At 47.0% G+C, this 22,304-nt stretch overlaps 8 protein-coding genes across 8 annotated transcripts; 2 read left to right on the forward strand and 6 right to left on the reverse strand.

Annotated features, from left to right (window-relative positions):
• Nucleotides 1–611: 611 nt before the first annotated feature.
• ASPWEDRAFT_37490 (aldo/keto reductase) lies at nt 612–1,937 on the reverse strand. Its single transcript, XM_040834697.1, has 4 exons — nt 1,849–1,937; nt 1,602–1,791; nt 758–1,545; nt 612–704 (listed from the first exon to the last, which is right to left on the reverse strand). Exons 2-4 carry the CDS (start codon nt 1,744–1,746, stop codon nt 678–680), a joined length of 960 nt encoding a protein of 319 aa, XP_040693346.1. The 5' UTR covers nt 1,747–1,791; nt 1,849–1,937; the 3' UTR covers nt 612–677.
• Nucleotides 1,938–2,540: 603 nt separating this feature from the next.
• abaA (transcription factor AbaA) lies at nt 2,541–5,000 on the reverse strand (the record flags this gene model as incomplete). The annotated part of the gene is made up of 3 exons (XM_040837296.1): nt 2,541–4,258; nt 4,322–4,498; nt 4,556–5,000. The coding sequence occupies 3 exons, from the start codon at nt 4,998–5,000 to the stop codon at nt 2,541–2,543; spliced, it is 2,340 nt and encodes a 779-aa protein (XP_040693347.1).
• A 919-nt stretch (nt 5,001–5,919) lies between these two features.
• On the reverse strand, nt 5,920–8,812 carry mrd1 (RNA-binding ribosome biosynthesis protein MRD1; the record flags this gene model as incomplete). The annotated part of the gene is made up of 4 exons (XM_040830471.1): nt 5,920–7,137; nt 7,192–7,464; nt 7,716–8,489; nt 8,585–8,812. 4 exons carry the CDS (start codon nt 8,810–8,812, stop codon nt 5,920–5,922), a joined length of 2,493 nt encoding a protein of 830 aa, XP_040693348.1.
• Nucleotides 8,813–9,061: 249 nt separating this feature from the next.
• Nucleotides 9,062–10,109, forward strand: ASPWEDRAFT_37492 (dynein light chain DYN2). Its single transcript, XM_040834698.1, has 7 exons — nt 9,062–9,126; nt 9,184–9,206; nt 9,259–9,292; nt 9,343–9,377; nt 9,435–9,461; nt 9,514–9,583; nt 9,636–10,109. The coding sequence occupies exons 1-7, from the start codon at nt 9,096–9,098 to the stop codon at nt 9,698–9,700; spliced, it is 285 nt and encodes a 94-aa protein (XP_040693349.1). The 5' UTR covers nt 9,062–9,095; the 3' UTR covers nt 9,701–10,109.
• A 214-nt stretch (nt 10,110–10,323) lies between these two features.
• Nucleotides 10,324–11,287, forward strand: ASPWEDRAFT_37494 (rhodopsin family protein). The gene is made up of 7 exons (XM_040834699.1): nt 10,324–10,469; nt 10,572–10,625; nt 10,721–10,754; nt 10,813–10,837; nt 10,918–10,950; nt 11,004–11,044; nt 11,118–11,287. Exons 1-7 carry the CDS (start codon nt 10,439–10,441, stop codon nt 11,266–11,268), a joined length of 369 nt encoding a protein of 122 aa, XP_040693350.1. The 5' UTR covers nt 10,324–10,438; the 3' UTR covers nt 11,269–11,287.
• Nucleotides 11,158–14,299, reverse strand: ASPWEDRAFT_150991 (sodium:solute symporter family protein). Its single transcript, XM_040829591.1, has 6 exons — nt 13,690–14,299; nt 13,457–13,629; nt 12,891–13,397; nt 12,790–12,834; nt 12,118–12,736; nt 11,158–12,063 (listed from the first exon to the last, which is right to left on the reverse strand). The coding sequence occupies exons 1-6, from the start codon at nt 13,809–13,811 to the stop codon at nt 11,490–11,492; spliced, it is 2,040 nt and encodes a 679-aa protein (XP_040693351.1). The 5' UTR covers nt 13,812–14,299; the 3' UTR covers nt 11,158–11,489.
• Nucleotides 14,300–16,756: 2,457 nt separating this feature from the next.
• ASPWEDRAFT_25485 (SEC61-beta family protein) lies at nt 16,757–17,337 on the reverse strand (the record flags this gene model as incomplete). Its single annotated transcript, XM_040832738.1, has 3 exons — nt 16,757–16,791; nt 16,859–17,207; nt 17,335–17,337. 3 exons carry the CDS (start codon nt 17,335–17,337, stop codon nt 16,757–16,759), a joined length of 387 nt encoding a protein of 128 aa, XP_040693352.1.
• A 998-nt stretch (nt 17,338–18,335) lies between these two features.
• On the reverse strand, nt 18,336–19,823 carry ASPWEDRAFT_736585 (uncharacterized protein; the record flags this gene model as incomplete). The annotated part of the gene is made up of 4 exons (XM_040839358.1): nt 18,336–18,918; nt 18,971–19,165; nt 19,219–19,657; nt 19,741–19,823. 4 exons carry the CDS (start codon nt 19,821–19,823, stop codon nt 18,628–18,630), a joined length of 1,008 nt encoding a protein of 335 aa, XP_040693353.1. The 3' UTR covers nt 18,336–18,627.
• Between the last annotated feature and the right edge of the window lie 2,481 nt (nt 19,824–22,304).

Genomic DNA, 22,304 nt, shown 5'->3' on the forward strand with positions numbered 1-22,304 from the left:
TAACAGTCTAAGATATCTTTAATAGTAGTTCTTGGGCATTGAAAGCCAGAACAGAAGTTTATATGTATTTCTGACTTGGAAACTAATATTAAGATTATAAGCCGATATTCTAGAAACTGGAAGTGAACTACCTTGACTCAGACTCTGGAGAACCCTACTATGCCACACTTGTAAGGCCACTGGAAAAATACAGAGAAAAATTCCAACTCAGAGTGAGTGTCTCATAGCTATACCCCAGAGGCAAGGATGCACATCATTAAGCATTTCATGAGCAAAAATCATCGTTGCCGGGTTCTCATCACGGCCTTTAGCTGTGGTAACCTAGACCGAGAAGACAGGAATGGAATGGGACAAAAGACTTAAAGACACGCAGTAACTCCCAAATGACTTCACCAGATACGAAACACTACCTGGTTGAGAGGTCGTTGGACAATTAGAAGCGGTTGATTTGTTCATAGGGCCTCTCGGATTGAAAGAGGAATAGAGATTCTAAGTATCACGGTCACAGCGTTCTAGCGATATACCTCTGTTACCAGCAAAAGAATAAGTATTCTAGGAATTGCAGGTCATGGCATTTATGTACTAAAAGAGATATTCTAAACAATATTTACTACCCAGGCATTGGCATTTCGAGTCGTAGGTCAGTGAAGAGATGATCTTCGAATATAAATCGAGGCTTAGAAGATGGGAACATAGAGACCGTACTATAATATAAACCGTTAGGACGTGCAAACCTACTCATCCAAGCATAACTTACGTTGAGAGGATCATTGAATCTCAAGTTCTTGTTCAGCGAGCTAATAGAATCAATCTCACTGCTCTCCAAGTTCCACCCAGTGACATCGAGGTTCTGAGCAAGGCGGGTAGGGTTGTTGCTCTTGGGGATAACAGCAATGTTGCGCTGAGTAGCCCAGCGCAGCAGAACCTGAGCCGGAGTCTTGCCGTGCTTCTCGGCGATGCTCTTCACCGTAGCATGCTCGAACAAAAGGGGAGTCTCCTGTGCGTTCTTCATGTCCAGCTCGAGGAAGCTCAGAGGTCCAAACGACGAGTACGCGGTCACAGTGATGTCCTGCTTCTGGGCATAGTCGACCAAACGAGTCTGTGTAAGGTAGGGGTGGTGCTCGATTTGCAGGGTTGCAGGGCGGATACGGGCGTAGCGCAGCAGGTCCATGACGAGCTGGGCACTGAAGTTGCTGATACCGATACTCCGGGCGAGCTTCTGGTCGACGAGTGTCTCCATGGCGGTCCAGGTCTCTTGGATAGTGGCGGTGCTGAATTCCACCTTGTCGTTTTCGTAGCTCCAGCCGGGAGGGTACCGGACAGATGGGTCGACGTATTTCAATGCGACAGGGAAGTGAACGATGTACAGGTCGAAGTAGTCAAGGCCCCAGTCCGCCAGCTGCTTGCGGCAGATGGGCACCACGCGATCGCCATCGTGAAAGCTGTTCCAGAGCTTCGAGACGATAAAGAGCTCCTCGCGCTTCACGATGCCGTCCTTGATGGCGCGGGCAACACCCTGGCCCGCTTCGACCTCATTTCCGTAGTCTATAGTATGTTAGCTGATTTGTAATTACTAAGCTGTAACAGAGGTCACTGCATACCACAAGCGCCGTCGAAGCAGCGGTAACCAGCCTTGATGGCGTTGTAAATTTGGTCCGCACAAGTGTCGTTGTTGACCTTCCAGAGACCAAAACCCACGAGGGGCATGTCATATCCGCTGTTGAGCTTGACGGTAGGAGCAGCCATTGTGGAATAGTCAGGGGTTTGTAGGATTGAAAAAAAAAATTCTGCCTAGATGAAAAAAATGTCAGTTACTGTGGAGGGGCAAAAGAAGCAAAAGAGACTTACCAGAAGATTAAGATGAAGAGGAAAAGATTAATCCCAGATTGAAAGCCGACTGCTGCCCTTTTAAAGGAATATTTTCTGGTAGAGCTCCACGAAAATAGCTCATTCTGCCAGCTTGGTAATCCAATTAATCCAATGAGCCCCTCACGACGGCCAGTGGATGAGGGCAAAGTCTGGAGAGTTCAGCCTGCCTTGAGGCTAAAGTGTGCGTCGCCGGCTGTATATCCAAACTCCCGGCTAAATCCGGCTAAATGCTATCTTCTACCAAAGTGGGAACAAGAAAACCCTCAACGGCACGGAGAAGAAAGATTGGTCAACCAGGTCATCAAGTTTCTTGTGGTAGGTAATGGATATAGAGGACATTGCTACGGAGTACACATGCGACAAGCAGTTCTGGAGGTGGCTGAAGAAATTATGGAGTGCAAGATTGCTATTTCGAACTATAGAGACTTCGATAGAATGGAAGCAAAAATAAAAAGAGAATAAAAATAGTATGCGACAGAAAAAAAAAAAAAAGCAATCCTCCTTGCCCTTATATAAGGCGTAAAAGCGGCCCATTCTCCGTCCCCAGACTCCCAACTGGTGAAGCAAATGGATATTAAAATACACTTTTGTGCCCATTACGATTATCATTAACAACATATAGCAGTTTTTTCTTTTCTTGATATTTTTGTGGTTCTTTTTTCCCCTTCTGTTTAAATGGCTTCAACCGTGCCGGCGTCCGCATAAGAAGTAGCATGATCGGTACCTGCCCCATGCATGCTAGGGTCGTCGGGCATGCTGCCCACAATCTTTATCCATTCATCTTGCGGTAAATAGCTTTCGAAGCTGTTACTTTGGGGCATCTCTCTGGATACTGGTACCTGATGTTCAGAAGTGTGGAACGGAATGTGACTGTAGTTGTCACCAACATCACTGGGAATAGCGGTGGTGGTTGTCGGCCAAGACACATCGCTGTGGCCGATTTCGTTGATAGAGTGTGCCCCAGGTCCAAAGAAAGTGTTCAGAACACTGTTGCTGTCATGGAAACTGACATCATGCTGAGAAGGCATGTAATTGGTCTCATGGCCTATGGGAGATGTCGTGAAATTAGGATGAGGCAAAGAAAGATCGTTGACGACATTCATCATGGAAGATCCACCGCTGGAGGTGTGGATATTGAGCGGCTGGCTAGTTTCCGGTTGCGAATTGGGGAATTCTAGTACTGCAGTCACCGCAGGCTTGTTACCAAAGCTATCTTCGGGCTTGGAAATCGGGCCCAGCAAGTCGAAAGGCTCGGCAGTGCTAAACATGGTGGGGATGTTATCCTGGGGTGGTTCATACAACGGCCAGTGTGAATGGGCAGTGCTGCTGGGGTGAAGAATCTCGTGCGGCTGAGGAAGTTGGTAGCTGGGTTGGATCGGTCTGCTCAATATCGAGTCGAATGAGAGGGAGCCAGTTCCCGTTGCTGGTCGTGGGCTGCTTGCCGGAATCCGCGCAGGGGGCGGGACCAATCGTGTCCATGTGGTCGTACCAACCTCTTGAGGTCGTGTTTGCCGAAACTTCCAGAGTAGAACAGCAACTGGTTTTTCATAATTATCCCCCATGTATTGGCCGGAGAGTCGTGGAGACTTAGGAATCGCTCGGATCACCTGGACTGCTGATAGCTGAGCCAAGTACTTTCTGGTATGCTCATAACCCTCTTGATATTGACCATTTCTCTCAAAATTTTGTCTCTCTACCATCAGGTCCTTGAACAGTGCCCCCCACCACTCGGGGATGAAAAAGATCCTGGCTTTAGTGGTGATTGGTCCATCGGAGGAAAAATGCTTGTCGTTGATTAGTTGGCCGCCTTGATACAGGTAGGTGCTGTACTTCCAGTCTTTCATCTGATCGACCATATGAACATGTCGCGTGTTCGGATGCTTGAAGTCTAATTCCAAGCTTGCTCCAATTTTTGAGCCCGGCGGGGGGAATTCATTCGCTAATTCGAGGTTGGACTCCAACAGGATGATGTCGCTGTCCAGAGAATTGTTTGTATCGTCAAGCAATTCCTTGAGATGGGGAAATGTTCCCGGCCAGTTCACGATGCTATCAAGGGCTCTGGGGGGTGCAACAGGTCGCTGGGGATTCCCCTGTCGAGTGTACATATGGAAGGCGGACTCCACGCGACCATCTTCCTGTGGGCTGAGATACATGTTGAAATTGATGCCCTGGACCACGTTAAGACGTGTATCGTGCATGGAAGAATTCATCGCGAAAGGTGGTTCTGTCCCCGCGTAAGAAGGTGTTGACCTGAGATCCGAAAACGAAGCATGGACGGGATTGCTGCGGTGGCTGGAGAATGGATAGTCCATTGAACTTCTTGACCTTGGCCCAGTTGACTGGTGCTGGCTGTTCGAACCCTTTGTGTCTTCTCGGACAAGTCTTTCCCCTACAATTTATTTGTCAGCTAATGTTCCCTTTTACGCGTATCATGATGGAATATGAAACTCACAGTCCGGGTCACCTTTCAAGAAAGAGTCGAGAACCTGCAGGTGACTAGAGACTTGCTTCCTACTTCTCTTCTTGCCAGTCTCATTGAAGATGTACTTGGCAATGAGTTCATTGCGACCAAATGACTTTCCTCGTTCGGACCACTTTCTCCTGCCCATTGGGGGGTTTGCTTCTAGGGCTTTTTCTTTGTTATCACAGAATTCCCCCCCAAAAAATCATATTCGACTGATCTCACCTTTCTGGAAAGCATCTTCAAGCTGGTCCGACCATACTGGTTCTCCATCCTTGCCAGTGTCCCGCCGAGGCCGGGCCCGGTACTCCAGATACTTTTGGGAATTGAGGTAACTCCTTCCTCTCCTAGAGCTAGATGCGTTCGGGCCCACCGAGTGTTGACGCCGGATCTTCCTTTGCTGGAGCCGGTGGTAGATTTGGGGATCGCAGTACCTGACAGGAGCAGGAACTGGCTGAGGATTGAAAGGAACCGGAGGGTAAGTATACTTGTAACCCAAATGCTGGAGATGCTCCTCCCGGCCCGGGGGATTGCTGTTCCCTATGCTGTCAGAATATGACTGTGCATTTCCAGAGGTGTTCCGTAGAGCCCGGTTTGAGTGAGCTCCAACACCTTCTAGGGTTGGCTGGTTCTGCGGGATGATATACTCGGATTGCCAGTCAGTAGCCATGGAGTCCACCACTTTGGATATAGTTCTTGGAAGAATGACGGATTCCAAAGAGAAAGCTGTTGAGGACTTCAAAATGCTTGCTGCCTGGCAAAGAACGCAGCACACAGTCACAAACGGCGACCAAGAACGCAGATGCTTCAAGAGAATGTAAGAACCTGGGAAAGAGAATGTGGGAGCGAACAGCATGGTGTTTATAAGAAACCATCTCCCCTGGGGAGGGGAAGGCACTACATTGCTCGAGCACGCTGCTTGTTTGGATGGGCCACCCCTCGAACGTAACCTCCATCACCGGGGCGGGACCTTCTGAACTTCACGCGTCCAAGGTCGTTGTGGAGGACAGGAAGACAGTGGCTGTCCTTGCCGCAGCAAATCAGGAGCAGAGAAAAGGCACGAGAGGAAGCGGATGATAACCTGCAAGGGGGTGACCAGGGAGCACGAACCAGTGAGCAGCGGTTCGGGGATTTTACTGCACGGCTTGGTCATCGAATATCGTTGCCCAAGCAGGTACGGAGAATTCCATGGAGGGTTGCGAGAGTGGCAATGAACACTTCAAGAATGCTTGTCGTTGAACAACAGAAGGGGAGGAATGTATAACTTGTCAAGATGATACCATTTGGAATGTAAGGCAGGAGGGAGCGCCCGTACTTTGAGGGTTCCTATCCAAGGCGTCAAAGTTTAGATGGAGTGCACGCCTTGAGTTGATAGCTTAAGAAACATTATGATGGGATGGCCAAAAAAAAGATTCATTAGGATATAGGGTGCATAAGGTCGGATGCAGTGCAGGACGCGTTATGCACGTCGTGCTTCTGACAGCGACAGGAACGTGTTGACCTGGGGAACCTACTTCGACATCAACCAAGCAAGGGATGATATCAAAAACCATCGCAGTGACTGCCTTTAGCAACAGGGAGAAGGGACTCTAGGCCTCCTCGTCGTCCTGGGCCCCTACAGTGAATTTCTTCCGCCCAGTTCCTGTGAGTTTTTGGAGCTTGACCCTGTCAAGCTGCTCCCCTACTTTCTTCTCAATCTGCTCAATCTGTTGCTCAGGATCGATCGCCTCCGCGTTCGCAAATTCCAAAACCAACTTTCTACCCAAAAGATGTGTGTTCTTCAGCGCATCCATAGCATTTTCCGCCTCACGAGCGCTTACGAAGTCAGCAAAACCAAAACCACGAGCGGACCGGTCAAATTTCTGAGGAACTCGCACAGAGCGAAGTTGCCCATATGCACCAAAGAGTGACCTGATATCCTTTTTCGTGGTTTGGAACGGCAAGTTCTTGATAATGATTTTTGTTCTCCTTGCCGCAATCTTCTTTGCGTTATCTTCGCGTCTTCTTTCTTCTGCAACATCCACGCCCTTGTGAGATGCCCTGATTACCAACTCATGTTGGTCAAGTTTGAAGCCATTCATCGCAGCAACAGCAGCCTGGGCTTGGGCTTTTGTTCTAAAGTCGACGAAACCAAAGCCCATGCTGAGCGTTTGCCCAGGCCGTTTGGGATCGGGCTTTGTTTTGACTTTGGCAGATACAAAGCCGTCCAGCGGCCGGAAGGCATCAATGAAGTTTTCATTAGTCGTGGAGAAGGCAAGGTTCTTTACGAATAGGGTTGCAGTCGACACGCCTTCATCAGGTTCGTCTGCAGCAAATGTATCGGCAGTAGAAAAGCCTTGTGTGACAGCCTTGGTCTCTGGAGTAGGTCTAAGCGGTGCAGCTGCTCCCTCGAAGAGATTCTTGGGTGCTTTTTCTAAGAAGAGAATCGAGTCTCCTAGCTTGCGATATGCAAGACCTTTGAATGCTTTTTGTGCTTCGTCTGGTCTTGCAAATTCAACAATCGCTATTGTGCCACTAGGGGGCATTAGTAACCTGGTGAGTTGACCGTACTGCTCAAACATTTTTCTGAGTTCATCAATCTTGACACCAAACGAGAAGTTTTTTACCAAGATCGCCGTGTTTCCACGTTCTCGTTGCTTGAATGCATCAATGTTGACACCATTCGCAGCAAGATAGGCCTTAGTTTCTTGGATGACATGCGTTTCAGCATGTGCTTGTTTTACTGCAGCATCTGCTGACGTGGGGTCAAGAAGCTCTGCTTTTGAAACACCAAGTCGATCCGCCACTGAGGACATCACAGCATCAGCCTAGACAATCGTTAGCGCGTTGACCTTTGCTTGACGCTGATATTCAACACTCACATTCATATAAAGCGAGTTCCAACTAAATGTAGATGACGAAGCTTCGAGTTTTCGTTTTATCTGCTTCTGCTTTTTGACGGGTAGCTTTGACAGATCGTAGTCATCAATCTTGTATGTTTTCTTCGCAGAGGCCGGCAAGATGTGCAAAATACGTCCTTGGAAGTTTTTTCCATCCAGGCTTTTGTAGGCTTCGATGGCAGCATGAGGGTCGACGTACTGAATGTAGGCGAATCCTTTGCTGGTTGTTGACCGCGTATCGAAAGCGATGTGAATCTGTAACCATCAGCATCAAGTCATATTGAGATGAGTGAATAAATTTCAAGATGGTAAACATGTTTCATTGCTCTTCAGATAAACAAGAAGCATCTACTAAAATCTCTTGACCTGTTCACATCATGTGCTTTGCATCTGATGTCCCTATCAGGATGATCATCATTCGAGCAGCCCTCATGGACGAACCAATATTTGGGCGAAAAGAAACGTTGGTATTTAGGGAACTGGGGTGAAAATGGAAAACTACTGACCTCTTCAATCCTTCCAAAGGGAACAAATATAGGTTCCAGATCGGCCTCCGTTGCCTCATATGACAAGTTCCGCACGAATAACCGCGCAGAACTGCGTATGAGTTCAATGTTTGCGTCAACTTCAGGTGCTTCTTGCGGTTCCTCAACATGGTTTTGAGGCTCAGAGTCGACGTTCTCAGGGCTGTGGGGTTCAGGGTCTGGCTTAGCTGGGGCAGCCGTCGGGGCGGGTGCCTCCTGCACAAACTCGGCCTGTTCATCTTCGTCAAGGAGACCCAGAAGACGACTGGTCTTTGATCGAAGCCAGTCAGCGTCGCTCTTTGGTTCAGCTTCAACGACAGATTGATCTTGTTCCGGTTGCTCAGAACTACCATCTGCACCACTTTGGTCGACGACCATCGGTTCGGGCTGGGAGTCTTCTCCACCAAGGGTCATTGCCGAATCACCGGTAACCTTTGAACTTGAAGCTTCCCCTGGCCCGTTGACCCTGGCCTTCTTCTGCGCATGCGTGAGTTCCTCGGCAGGTTCAGCTGCAGTGACCGTCTGATCATTTGTGGGGGGTTGTTGTTCAGTTGGCCTAGTTAAATCTTCATCATTGGCCCACGTCTTCGTGTTGGACGAATGTTGCATCAGAGAAAGATACTGTTGCAATTGGGAGTCCTTTTTGTCGTCCCCATCCCGCTTACGCTTAAGCGCATTGGACGAGTCATCGGAACTAGATGCCTTGCCATGTTTTGATGCAGCTTGGTGAGCATCCTCAACAGGCTTGTAATCAATCTAAAAAATACTGGTCAGTTTCAAGACCATCTTGACCGGTCAGCGTGCACGATGGCGATAAGAAATTGACAAGAATTGAATAGCAGGAGACATACCGGTCGAGCAATCTCTACAGAGATCTTGGACATTTTAACATACGTCCTGTTGAAATAAGCTGCAGCTTGCTTGGCTGCTTCTGTGCTTTTGAAGCCGACAAAGCCAATGCGGCGTTTGGACAGCACATGAGCATCAGTAACTTGAAAGCGAGATGCAAAGTGTTTTTTAAGTTGCTCATTAGAGAATGAGGGCGGAAGCCCGGAGACGAACACTCTTGTGTTCTCCATTGTGTCTTGTGGCATTGCCGTGGAAAGAAGGAAAAAAAAAAAAAAAGAAGCCATGAAATTTTTTTTCTTTTCTTCCTTATAGTGCCGAAGGCGGTGAGGAAAGCGGGCGCTGGTCCGTGCTCCATTGTCAACGCGATGCCGTCGCACGCGCAATCTACGATGGCTTGACAAGGTGTACCATTTCGGACGTCTGTGCAAAGAGGTGCTTTCTATATCTCAAGCTTCGAAGTAATTAAATTTTGAAATATCTTTTGCTCTACCATATCCCTCAACAAACGCAATCATGGCTGCCGAAAAGAAGGAGAAGCTGGAAGGTGAGCATCGGGCAGGAATGACTGTGTAACGAAATCGGCTAAAAGGATGACGTTTAGCGCAGATTAAGTCCGTCGATATGGTATGGTGTTTTGCTGCAGCGATTCGGTCTCAGGATACTCATGGTGTAACAGACGGATGATATGCAGCAAGAGGCTATCGAACTTGGTATGGACCCTCTGTCGACTCAGGGGGGTTGATAGTGGCTAATTTCTTAGCGATTGAGGCGATGGACAAATACCACATTGAAAAGGTCAGCTTCTTGTGATCTTATGCGCTGTATATTGGCTGACATATTGGTTGTGTTCAGGATATCGCCCAGTACATCAAGAGAGAAGTCAGCAACCCTCACCAATCGACTGGTTTATCGTTACTCACATTCATCGCAGTTCGATTCGCGCAAGGGCGCAACATGGCATTGCGTGGTGGGGCGGAACTTTGGCAGCTTCGTCACACATGGTGAGTGTTGGACATACTAGTCTTGAGTGGCTGCTAATACCGTTCGTTGCAGAGACCAAACACTTCATCTACTTCTACCTCGGTCACTGCGCCATTCTCCTCTTCAAGACCCAATAAACCTACGTGAACCCATTACAATCCGGGCGAGAGGGCCAACTCTGTACTTCTGCTGGGCCTGCTCTCGGAAGAAGCCACACCGATCTGCTGCCTCGAGTAGCTGGAGGACTGTGTCTTGCGAAACTTGGTCCTCTTCATTGCCGTATCCGATAGAGGGACCCGGATACTTACCCTATCTACGTATTACGGCAATTCGCACTGGATGAATTCTTGCTTTTTTAGCGGCAATACTACTTTAAACCGAATCTTTGTTTCTTTTTCTGGGCCGTTTATTTAAACACTGGTACATCAAAATTTCAGCTGTCTTGAAGCAATCTTGTATATGGCTGCTCTAGATATATTTAACATACGAACACGTGCAACATAAAACATAAGAACAGAACCATATTTGTAAATTGAAGAAAATCACCACTGTCTCTATACTTAACAACCTAATCCAACAATCATACTATCTTTCATCTTCAACATTATCTCTCCAACATACACTTCGTGGCCAGACAGAACCTACAGCCACCTTACCCCAGCCAAGCACGTGCCGTCCGCCCTCAAGCCAAGCCCAACGCCAAGCCACAGCGCCACACGTCACGGCCCTGAATTAACAGCGCTGCCTGTCTTGCCCCTTCGACCTTCTTTCTTCACTCATTACACTATCCAGCATCATTCAGAAGCGTGGCCTCTCAAACATTTAATATATTCAGCATTTTGCCTCTCGTTCAGATTGCGCCGAACTAGTCCACCATGGCTATTTGCATCACGTTCGGAACTCATGGTAAGTGGAGCACTCGTACCTGTACCTACTCCCGTACCTATTACGATAGGTCAAGAGTACGGTAAGAATGACCTCAACTAATTATATGCTTGATGCGAACAGAGTTCTCGTCCATGCTGGAGGGATATGAGCATGTTAGGGCTTATTGCTATAATTGTAAGTACTTACTTGCATTTAACTGATTGATTAATTGGTTGCTGTTGTTTACTTTTGTTTTGTTCGTACCTGGGAATCCGCTAATTGATATACAGGTGGGAATTGGAATGGGCATTGCGTGACTCGATGGTATTTAGCCCTGTCTATTTTCTCTATTCAAGTTGCGAAAGCTAATCAATTAATTCAGGCCTTTCTTTACCGTTTGCTTTGTGGTATGCATCATCTCATCTTTATCCGTCGGATAGAAGAATGTTAGGTTCAGTCATCTAACTACCCATTTCCCCTTCTATAGCCTGTGATCCCACTCGCAATGCATAAATACAAAGTCAGTCTTCCGCTCACATATCTAATCTACATCATATACTTACATCCATCCAGGAAGTAACATGCTATACATGTCGCTTTACCCAGGACTTACGGTGCGTGAAACACCGCACTTCACCATGCCCAACCCCGTAAAGTGGATGCGCACGATACTAACAGATATTCTAGCGATCGCCCTGAAATCACCCCAGAAACGAGGCCGCCTCCGGGTGTAGTACCTGGTCGTCCACAGCCGCCTCCGCAGGTGTATGCGCATGGAGCGCTGCCTCAAGGACAGGAACAGGGACAGGCCCCGCCTCCGAATTATGGGTATAAGTGAGGAGTGGGGAGCTAGTGGGTTTGCTTCTTTTCGATGTTTTCAGTTTTGTTTATTTGTTTATTTGCTGTGTGGTGTTGTGTTGCCTAGATACCTCGAGGGTTAAGATGAGCCTTTTTTAATTAAAATGGATGTACCGCGAAAGATATTTCAAATCCTTATCTTATTGATTAATGTAAGCAAGGCTGGGGTATAAACAGGAAACAGAACAACAAATCATCACATTACTTGGGCTGCTCCCCAACCTTCTCCATTGGAGTCACAGCACCCGAAGGCATAGGCGTATCCTCAGCCGACCCCCTCCCATCAAGCGCCGCCTTCTTCTTCCCCATCAAATCAAGCGACATCAACCTCGCAACCCGAATAATGCTCTCTCGTCCTTCATACAGCGGGAAAACGACAACCCCAAACGTCGTACAGAAAAGCCAGATAATACCCACAACCACCCAGCCCGTGTAGAACTGTTTGCTGAACACATACGAAGAGCCGTACATGGGGATCGGCCAGAGTATGATGAAGCACAGTACCATGGCGATGGTGAGAGTGCGTGAGTATAGCGCTGCGCGGTTGAGTTGGCGTTCTTCTTCCTCGGCTTGTGCGGATGTGGCGTGGTCTGCTTCGCCGGGGATGAGTTCGATGTCGACGTGGGCTTCGGCTGCGACTTCGGTGTCGTCGACTTTGCGGATTGCTGCCATGGATTTGTAGTCGTAATTTTGGGGGCCGAGGAGGTAGGTTAGGAGGGGGGAGAAGATGACTGGGCTGAGGAGGGCTGCTACGTTGCCTGCGAGCATGGGGTAGCTGTTGTGTTGTTAGTGATACTTCAATGCATATTTAGTAGGAAGGAGGGCATACTTTTCGCCAGTGCTTGTGACTGTCAATTCACCGTATTGCTTCTTCGTAGTCACCAGCCAAGCGATGAGTGACACGGCAAGACCCAAAGGAGGAGAAACAGCAGCGGCAATCCAATTCTGTTGCTTCCAAAGAAGAGACATGGCACCAGGGAATACGGCAGAAGAGATGATAACACCCATGAGAAGGTAAAGATATCCCATGCCGATTCCAGCATAGAACAATCCTGTCGCAAACCCAGCCATGATGATCGCGTAAACAACACAAGACATGTGGGAGACCCAGACAAGCTTCTTGCCCTTGGCAGATGGGTCGATGTAGGCTTGGTAGATGTCATAGGTGAAGATCGAAGAGACGGCGATCAGCTGGGCAGAGAAAGCTGATGTGACAGCCATGAAGATCATGAGCGTCGTAGCGACAGCTCCGCTGTAGCCTAGTAGCTTGACTGCAGCAAATGGCAGCACAAGTCCAGCGGTAACGTCGTCTGCGCTCATACGTTGAGAGCCCTCCAAGGCCAGGGCTGATATTCCCATGGTGCTGGCGCAAAGCCAGGGAATGGCGAACCAGCAGAGACCTCCAATGACATATCCGGGAAAGGCGTGAACTGGGCTTGCGGCAATAGCTGGAGTAGAGTAAGCATACAATCAGACAGTCTATAGGGCCTCATAGACATACCTTTGTTGTAGTATCCATTGTCAAGGAAAACAGTGCCAAAGTTACCTGTAACCATATCAGTATACGGTTTAAGATTTAATCAAGCAGTCAACGCGACTTACCAATGAGGTTAATAATCCAGAAAATCCCACCCTCTCTCGATCTCATAGTAAGATAGCTTCCCTCAGCGTTGCCATCAACGGGGTGACGCTTCGAGGCCGCAACCAACGCATCGTACACCTTTCCAGGCGATCCAAGCTCCGCATTCGTAGCGTAAGCAGAAAATGCAAAAAGAAAAACAATAACGATAATAACCACTGTATGCATATAATCCGTGATAAACGTAGCCTTGATACCACCGAAGAGAGTATAAAGCACCACACCGATGGGAAGGAGGAAACAGGCTGCAGCTGTATGCACTCCAGTCAAGGATGTCAGAACGGCGGAACCACCAGTGAGCAGCATTGCTGTAACGAGGATGTTTGTCATGAGGCAGAATACGATGAAGACGCCGTGGACAGTGTGTCCGTATCGAGCGTGGATGGCTTCGAGGAAGGTATGCGCGTTGGGAGCTCGTCTTTTAAGCTCAATGGCTAGGGTTGCGAATAGGATGATTTGTACACATGCACCTATAGTAACACCTTGTTAGTCTGCTGTCCATAGCGCATTGCATATCTCCATGACCCACCTGATGCGTAAAAGAATGGACCCGAAACACCATATTTATATGCCACAGCAGTAGATTGCAGGAGAGTCGCAGCCCAGGTCCAACTACTCACGACCGCAGCAGCGACTAGACCAGACTTGACGGATCTTCCAGCCGTTGAAAACATTTCGGATGTTTGGACTTCATGTTGGTACCTATGAATCTGTCAGTCCAACATCGAGCGATGAACCTCTGATCCCATAGGAGGCACACACCTTTTGAGAGCCCAAGTAATAAAGATCATCACCAGCGCAAAAGCAAACCCCAACCCGATGATAATTCCATATCCAAACCCCTGCGACAGAGGCGCAACAAACTTGGCCTCTCCAGAGGCCATGAAGGATACAGACCGAGAGGTCAACACCAAGGGTCAATCGGACTTTATCCTCAATCTCAATCAAGTCTCAATTCAAGTCAGTCACGGGATTTGTGAATAGCCTTTTTGTAAAATATCCGATTGTGTCTGATACAGAAATTCTGGGGAAGGACAACCCTAGACTGATATAGTCGACGAAAAAAGACTGGAGAAACCCTGCAGCTCCGAACTCGCAGACATCATGGTGACCGGCATGTTTTAAAAGATGATAATAATCTGATCTGGGGCATAGATAGGAAGCATACGCCGTTGACAAAAAGTCGATAAGGAAGTGGGTTTTCGTAATGGATGCATACATTGACAGTCGGCAGAAACTGGAAGTCAACCTAGTCAACTTCCTGCAGTCACGATTACCCCAGTCCACCCTGACTGTCGTCTATGAAATGGAAGAGAACCACTCAATCCAACATCCATCATTGGTGGGCTGTTGTACTGCAGATCGCTTCTTATCAAAGATCACAACAATAGCGGCGGGTGATTGGCTCCGCTGCGAGGCCGAGATAAGACGTTCCGCAGATAGAGAAGGACAAGATAAACAACGTCCAAGCATCGGCAGGGCCCGTTTTAGTTCTTGATAAGTCTTGATTACCTGCTGGTTTCGAGTAATTGTTTATATCTTAAACGTTCTTGTTCCATATTGCTTATTGCTTGTCGGTGGGTCAACACTTCAATATCCTGCCAAGATATGAAGAGATTTATTCCCAGTCTCTTTCCGTCGCTCGAGGATAATCGATCATGATCATCGTGTTGTAATTCGACTCTGTCATGGTTTCGCTATCTTCATTTGTACAGTAAGTAATACTAGGGAACAGCCTGCTTACCTAGTATGCATCCATACTGGCTGGTGACCACCGAAAGCATACGGAGCATACATACAGTAACTACCTTTATTGAATAGCTATTCAACTAAACACTCAGTCACTTAATTAATTGAATATTTATGATGCCTAAAGCACGTGACATCAGGTTTATATACTAATAAGACTTCAATCTGAATAGCAGCTTATACTTACCCAAACAACAACGGTATGGCCAGTCTCAATGGACGTATCCGGGAAACGGGTATCGTTGGCACCTGCCATCTACTGTCTATGTTTACTGAGGAAAGAACATAGAAGGTATCCATAACATTTTTATCTGTATAGAATGACTCTTGAGATTTTATTTTGTATCGTGTTCACGAGTCCGTTTCACAGTACTCTCAAATATCAGAACTACTTTTTTTTTTGTACTTCGAGCCCATAACAAAGATGGAACTCCAGCATTATTGTCACTTCTATCAATTCTTGTGATTATTCTGTGTGTGGTACTGCCCATTAAAGAATGGCGAAAGAAATCCTCCAAGTTTTGCCAAAGAAAGTACCATGATTCTCGACACCAGTGTCACACTCAACAACCAAATTCTCCTACCGGAAGCGCTGGCGGCTCCCAAGATGTTGAGTCTACAGCGGAAACTCAGCCATTGTCTGCACCAAATGCTACAGCTCAGCAGACTAATACTCCCCAAGAGAGCAGGCCAGAAAACACCCCAATGATCACTACGAACATCCCAAATCCAGGCCTAAGCATACCAAATCTGGGCGTGGATACGTTGGACATAGGATCGGCCAACGGTGCACTTCAAGACAAGCACCAGAAACTGAACGAGGGCATACCTATCGAGCCAAGGCAAAAATATCACCAATCACTTGCGTTACACCTGGAGCCTTTGGTGAAGCACATCTTGACCAAGATATTATGCCATTAGATCAATGGTCGAACCACACGAGAAAATGAACGTCTCTTTTCCCTTTTCTGCCAAAGCTCTCCAAATGAGTAACGAGAAGGCAGATACTAACAATCCGAAGCCAGAGGGGTTGCCAACCCCCAGAATAAGCCACTCTAGTATGAGCTTCAACTATAGGATATAAGTTTGGAAAAACTCTGGGCCCTTCACCTTCTGTCACAGAAGCTATCAAAAAGTGTCTTGTTGATCTTAGGTTGTTTACAATGAAGGATGAAGCCACAGCAGAAGCTAGACTTACAGTCTGATTCACTCCTGGAAGCTTTCAATGTTACTTTATCTTTGTTTTTTGTTGCTGTTCACCATGATGACTCAGGTGAGTCTTCATGGAATTATTATCTCAACATAGAGTGTTGTATGTATATTATCATTACTATCAAGACATAAACGACAATGACAGTACTCGACTTTCAGTACCCAGAATTCATTATCCAGCCCTATAGACTGGGTTGATCATTCACGACAAGGGAGGTGTAGAGTGTCAACCGATGTACATGGCCCTACGTATCTATTTCAATTGTTGGATGAAAAAAATGTGACCCACCAACCACCATAGAATAAGCCATGATCTATCTCATCAGAATATGTTCACGGAGTATATCACGGCGATCTACACAAAAAAAAAAAAAAAAAAAAAAACCTGACATCACAATCAATCAAATACCATGTATTGTTTGAAAAAAGCACAAACTATTATACAATGCATCTTCTTCCGAATTTTCATCTCTTTTCAACTAACAAGGCACTGCCATAAAGCAACAATAATAAAATAAGAAAAAAGGCCACTGTAGCATTCCCAAAACCTGTTCTGCAGACAGGTTCCAAATTTCCGGTATTTGCAAGGTTCTTAGAAAGAGAAAATAGGCATGCATGTTTGTTCCTGCTGCGCTGCTCGGTTGATTCAAAGCGCGCGCGGTGAACATTAAAAAAGATCAAGGGGGTATAGAGAGGTTCAAAGGGTGGTCGAGGGGGCGGAGGGAGAGAGCGAGAAAGCGAAAAAGGAAGTCGTTGCGTGTCCTCGTCCACGGGCCTTGCATCAATTAAATCAATTCCATACTATCGGTCGTGGTTTCACGGATTTCTCAAGGTAACAAGGCGAGACGACAGATGATAGCGTTCACGTTTACGAGGAGAATTTGCGGGTGATCTTGGCGATGACTGCAAGAAGAAAAATATTAGCCACCGCTTTCATCCAGTCTAGCCTCATGTCAAAGATAAAACTCACCATGCAGTCCAACAACAGAGAAAATGAAACCCAAACTCAGAACGAGCACAACGACGGGGTCAACTCTGAGACCGGGGCTCTCGTCGGTGTAGAGCTTGAGCATAGTACCCGAGGAACCACCGGCACCAGCAGAGCGAGTAGAGCTAGGTCTGGCATTTCGCAGAGACTCCTTGTGGTCTGCAGCCGCGCGACGACGCAAAGCAGCACGAGGGCCACCGGGGGGAGTGGGAGAGGAAGGACGGTTGACGGCAGAGGCAGATCCAGAAGCACCGGCACCAGAGCCAGAGGCCTTGGAGTCGGGGCCAGACTCGGCACCGGAGGTGAGAGGGGAGGCAGGGCGAGGAGAGGCCTGTTAGAATTTCATGTTAGATTGGTGTTTTTGTGTTGAATTGAGAGAAAAAATGGTGTATTCCCAAAAGGCGACAATTGGCATCCATGAGAGATGACCGCCAGGGGACGATCAATTGAACACTCACCATTATGAGATTGATGGTATAGGAAGAGAGACAAAGAGTGTCCGAGGAATTGCTAACACCGAGAATGCAAATTGAAAAGAGAAGAAGAACGAATTAAAAGATGGTAGAACGAAAGGAGTTGGCTGCGTTGAGAGAGATGAGCTGTGCTGGCGGAGGAGAAAGTGAGGTCGCGAGTTGCCAGAAAGAGGCCACGCTCACGATTTCGGTATGGTCACGTATTGTCACATCGAGTTACCCCGGCTTATTCAGGCCAATAAAGCCTCGTTTTCTCTAACAGAGTCTGTATTGATTGTAATTTCATCGTAATTATTATTAAATAGCAAAATAATTTTGTTTGACTTATATAAGTATTCTACCTATTTCATTTTCAAGCAGCATTTTTGTGATATATCAGGGAGGTTGGCTCTTTGTACGGAGGTGGTACGATCGATATAGTAACTGGGCCCTATCCTTATCCATGTTCCCGATAGCAGTTCTGTAGAAGACGCTTTTTTATCATCCATATTCCATATCTAGGCCATTTTGCTGTGGCTTGATGCCTGCGTAGGTACTACATAGGTGATCAAATACATGACCCCCTTTCGTATTAAGAGATGGAGGTAATGCTTTATAGGAGGTACCTGAGGGCATATTCCGACTTTAAAAAAGCTATCAGATTACTCGAAAGGCCCAGGCTCATAACCTCAAGAACTCGAAGCCCACCGAGGCAGAGAACTGGGCAGGTTTAGCAAGAGCCAGAAAGCCATGTTGACTGAGCCAGAGAACCGGGATCGACCAAGTCAGGAAGCCAGTGTCAAGAGCCTTAACCTTGAAGTCGGAGTGTAGTATGGGGGAACAACCAACTATATTGGAAAACGAGCAGATATTTTGCAGAGCTTATCAATTTTTGATAAGGTACTGCCCTGTCCATGTTTGTCTCATGATAACTTCTGCCGCGCAGAGTGTGTTGGACTTCTATAAAATCTTCTCTTTCATCCAGGCAATTTCAATGATAGATTAAAATCCGCTCCATTCATGAACTTATTTAGTTTTCTATAATAACAAGTTACAGTACATGAAAAAGGAGATGCACATTCGTGAGTGGGCATAATCAGATAGATATGTATATCTGAGGGGATATAGTGTCGTAAATATCACGCTGACAGCGCTTTGGATGAGTGAGGGTAGGAAAGGAAAAACAAATGAGAAAGGAAATAAAATCAACAAGAATCATCAGGAAAGCAAAACAACCAACATCGCTAGGTATCTTAAACTTAATAACCAAGAAGTGTGTGTATGGTAACACGGGTTTGTTTAATCGATCATCATTCGGCTTGGCATCTGGCCGGCGATGTTGGAGGAGAGCTCGGTCGTTTTTTCCTCTTCTTTTCCGGCCTTCTTTTTGTTGATGTGAGGCTTCAAGCCCTTGTGGAAGTTGTGCATGCACATGCAGGCGTTGATGATGGTTATCACAATGAGCACCAGTGTGATAACAGCGAAGAAGGTGAGTGATCGTCGATCCATCAGGTATTCCTTATATCTCGAGGGCTGGTACATGCGGACCAGCTTGAATAGGAAGTATGCCATGGCTCCGAAATAGAGAAGCTAGAGAATTGTTAGCGGTAAATCGCGATCAGGGTAAATGGTCCGAACATACGATAATGACAATCATTCCAAACGAAGTCTCTCGTCGTACAAAGATCGCGGCGCACACCAAAATTATGATCGTGACTGGAATAGCGGCGAGAGTAAGAGCGAATTCAATATCGTGCTTGTTTGTAATGATGACAATAAACTGGACAGTGAATCCGAGGAAGAAGAAGAAATCGAACTTGAGCAGGGCGATGTAAATCTAACAAGCCGGTTAGCATGCGACAACCTCACATTGGGATGATATGTGCGGACCTGATACGTCAGATATCGGCGCTTCATTCGCAGATCCGCGCTGATATGTTTGTAGATCGTCCATGCGAATTCGTCGTAGAGTTTCCATGCAACGATGACCATTAGGAAAGATCCCATAGCCACGATGCATGGAATGACGATGAGAAAAGGCTCCGATTCCTCCCAAATGTTATCCGTGATGGAATTATTATCTGTCAAAACGCTAACTGCATCTTTGATTTGCTGAACTTGGACTGCTCCATAAACTAAAAGTCCAACATTGCATACGCACAAGCCGATGATTTGAATGGTGTTCTTCATGCGCAGAGCATCGTACACGAGAACCAACTCATATATGAAACCGAAACTGTAAAGTGCCAAGAAGGTGGGGATAGTTTTGGAAGCAGTAATATTGTCGGCCGCTGGGTTGAGGTTAATCTGGAAGTTTGCGAATACATAGCTGCATGTTGACAGGTAATCAGCGATCGGAATCTAAAAATAGACATAGAAAGGCAAAAGTAAACAAGAGTGTAAACAACGTACCATTCGAGAGCCAGAGTAATTATGGTTTGAACAACGGTAATGATCGCAAAAGACCACGTCCACAGCGAGTTGGGGATATACATTTTGGGCGGAGCAGAATTCGGCGGGACATTCGTATAACCTTCTCGTGCGCGAAAACCCCCAGGACCTCGAAAGGACGGATCGAAAGACCCCCCCAGAAGAGAGGCCCGCGAATTATGGGAATAAATTTTGGCGAAAGGATGCTCCGAAACGGAGCTCGAGTCCGCCGGATGATCGTGCTCGTAATACAATATGGCGGTTTGACCACCGAAAGGCGGCGAGAACGCTTGAAATATTCGCTGGCGACGGGAGGGGAGGACGGGGAGGAGAAGGCGGAATTTTGGGCTGAGGCTCTGGCAGCTGAACGCTCAGGAGGTTGTCGGGCTGGGCGAATAGTCAAGTGGGTTTAGTTAGTAGTTTTGGTAGGACGGCTGCTCCACAGGACAGCACAAAGAGAGGCTCTTGATAGTAACACCGAATGAACGAGTGGTGGAAGTTGGGGATGATGCAAAAGAGCGTATCTGGTAAGGAGGAAGAAGACTGCTTTTGTTCTTTTTTTCTCTTCTCTCGCAGATGTTCGCTGCCAAGCCGCGTGAAACGTCGTGTTCTGAGCGGGGAGAATCGCACTGCTGATCAATCGGACAGGACTGGGTGTAAGGCTGAGTCTGTCATTAAATGAGGATGATCTCGCAAGGAATAGGAGAGAGAAGATCCACGAGTAGGAGATGAAGCGAGAGAAGATGGGCGTGGGCAGAAGAAAAAGAAACGAAAGAAAGGCCGAGAACGAGAGACACCAAGAAAAAGAGTGAGAGTGAGAGAGTGAAAGAGAAAGGCCAGACACAGCAGTGATATGCTCTGGGGCTGAACTCTGTGGTATTTTCGCTCTCAATGGTGGTTGGGGTTTTCTCCGTCCCAAAATATGCTGCGTCTTGTTGGTATCCGGGGTTCACTGCAAGGCCAGACACGGTCGAATAACACGATTTTCGATTCTCGACCAAAAGGAAAAGTTTGCATGGGTGGGACAATACCGATTATGAATACATAATACCCTCAGGATCATCGCGGATAATCATTCTGTCTACTGTTTCTGTTCCTGAAAAAAGACGGTTTATCCTCCTGAACCGTCGTGTGTCGCAGTGGGGCCGATCCATTTTTATCGCGACACGCCAAAATTGCCAGATTCCGTCGGGGTCCAGCCTTGGTTTTTTCTTGTCCTTCATTTTCCTGTTACAATCAGGGTGAGGGAACCATGGGATGAAGCATTATTAACTTTGATTGTCTCTCTGTTCGAGTACAATTATCCATGGCTTGCCCAGGCACAAGTACTGCACTGTGTCGGCCAACATGTGAATCGAAACATCTCCGGCGAATATTCCTATTTCCCAAGGCACCAGCCGTTGACAGTCTCCATCAGGCTAATTATTGGCTACTTCCCGTCCGATGAGCATCCTCCTGCGTCTTTTCATCGGTGATTCATCATCTATTCCATCGCCATGTCAACCTCTTACCTCGTTCAGTCATCAGTGTAATCTCTCGAGTCTCGTCGGTGGCTGTGGCTGTGTCACTCAAAGCCACAATATCATGACCCTCACCCCCCTGCGCCTCTCCATATTACATGCTATACTAGTACCACTCACTAGCTTCTGTCAAATGAATAATTAACAAAAACAAATAATAATAATAAACAATAAATAAGGGAAAATGACCCCATGATGTCTTTCTGTGGGGTGTTGCCGTGTTGACACCTGCACTATGTTTCAAATACATCACCCCCAATCCCCCCATGGTCGACTGCTATTTACGGTACAGTTACATCAAGTCCTCGCGGGATCCCTTGCTTGAAATTGTTGTACATAGATTTGTGCATATATTGAAGTATCACTTTGAAACATAGGGAAAAGTACAAGAATAAACAAATATCGTCACCTTGAACAGCAGTGTCACAACGTCAACGCTAACCCCGATACAGCAAGCTTCGAGAACAATAGATGTACGACATAAAATGACTTGGAATTAATACATACAATTTGGCTGGAAAAATAAAGTCAACATAGCCCCAGCACCACCATATCGAGCAATTTATAATGCCTGCGTTTGTCAGTCAAGTATCCCAATAGAACATCCTCAGTCTCGGGTTAGCAGTGTCAGTAAGCCCAGTATCTTCCCGCTATAATGGCAATGCGCTTTCCAACTTCATAACCACAATCATCTGGTCTACGGCCCGGGTTATTGCAAACCCCTTTTTACCATACACCATCGTATGGCCATTCCATGATCGCTACAGTCCGTTTGACTTGCAGCCCTATAAGCTTTCTGGTATCAGGATCGATCACCCCAGACGCAGCATTTAAGTCGCACTCATTGCAGAGTAAAGGCCGCTGGATTGAACAATGCAGGTATCGCAATAGGGTTGTATGGTAGCAGAGAAACACAGGTTCCGCCTCCGAAGGAAGAGTTCTGTTGCGCATCTCGTATCGACCGGAGACAGTTAGTTTTCTACTCTCAGCTAAAGAAAACGTCAGCTGAACGCGAACACTTTCAAT

This window comes from Aspergillus wentii (assembly GCF_001890725.1).
Source record: "Aspergillus wentii DTO 134E9 unplaced genomic scaffold ASPWEscaffold_2, whole genome shotgun sequence".
In the NCBI taxonomy this organism is placed as follows: Eukaryota; Fungi; Ascomycota; class Eurotiomycetes; order Eurotiales; family Aspergillaceae; genus Aspergillus; species Aspergillus wentii.

What these genes read in the sequence shown, in the direction of transcription:
- ASPWEDRAFT_37490 (XM_040834697.1), bottom strand. Translation starts at nt 1,746, where the DNA reads ATGGCTGCTCCTACCGTCAAGCTCAACAGCGGATATGACATGCCCCTC. An exon ending in CTGCTTCGACGGCGCTTGTG is followed by an intron (nt 1,546 to 1,601) that starts GTATGCAGTGAC and finishes AACATACTATAG; the next exon opens with ACTACGGAAATGAGGTCGAA. An exon ending in GATTCAATGATCCTCTCAAC is followed by an intron (nt 705 to 757) that starts GTAAGTTATGCT and finishes TTTATATTATAG; the next exon opens with TACGGTCTCTATGTTCCCAT.
- ASPWEDRAFT_37492 (XM_040834698.1), top strand. Translation starts at nt 9,096, where the DNA reads ATGGCTGCCGAAAAGAAGGAGAAGCTGGAAG. An exon ending in GCAAGAGGCTATCGAACTTG is followed by an intron (nt 9,293 to 9,342) that starts GTATGGACCCTC and finishes CTAATTTCTTAG; the next exon opens with CGATTGAGGCGATGGACAAA. An exon ending in ACAAATACCACATTGAAAAG is followed by an intron (nt 9,378 to 9,434) that starts GTCAGCTTCTTG and finishes GGTTGTGTTCAG; the next exon opens with GATATCGCCCAGTACATCAA.
- ASPWEDRAFT_37494 (XM_040834699.1), top strand. Translation starts at nt 10,439, where the DNA reads ATGGCTATTTGCATCACGTTCGGAACTCATG. An exon ending in CATCACGTTCGGAACTCATG is followed by an intron (nt 10,470 to 10,571) that starts GTAAGTGGAGCA and finishes TGATGCGAACAG; the next exon opens with AGTTCTCGTCCATGCTGGAG. An exon ending in TCTTTACCGTTTGCTTTGTG is followed by an intron (nt 10,838 to 10,917) that starts GTATGCATCATC and finishes CCCCTTCTATAG; the next exon opens with CCTGTGATCCCACTCGCAAT.
- ASPWEDRAFT_150991 (XM_040829591.1), bottom strand. Translation starts at nt 13,811, where the DNA reads ATGGCCTCTGGAGAGGCCAAGTTTGTTGCGCCTCTGTCGCAGGGGTTT. An exon ending in CAATGGATACTACAACAAAG is followed by an intron (nt 12,737 to 12,789) that starts GTATGTCTATGA and finishes ACTCTACTCCAG; the next exon opens with CTATTGCCGCAAGCCCAGTT. An exon ending in GTCACAAGCACTGGCGAAAA is followed by an intron (nt 12,064 to 12,117) that starts GTATGCCCTCCT and finishes ACAACACAACAG; the next exon opens with CTACCCCATGCTCGCAGGCA.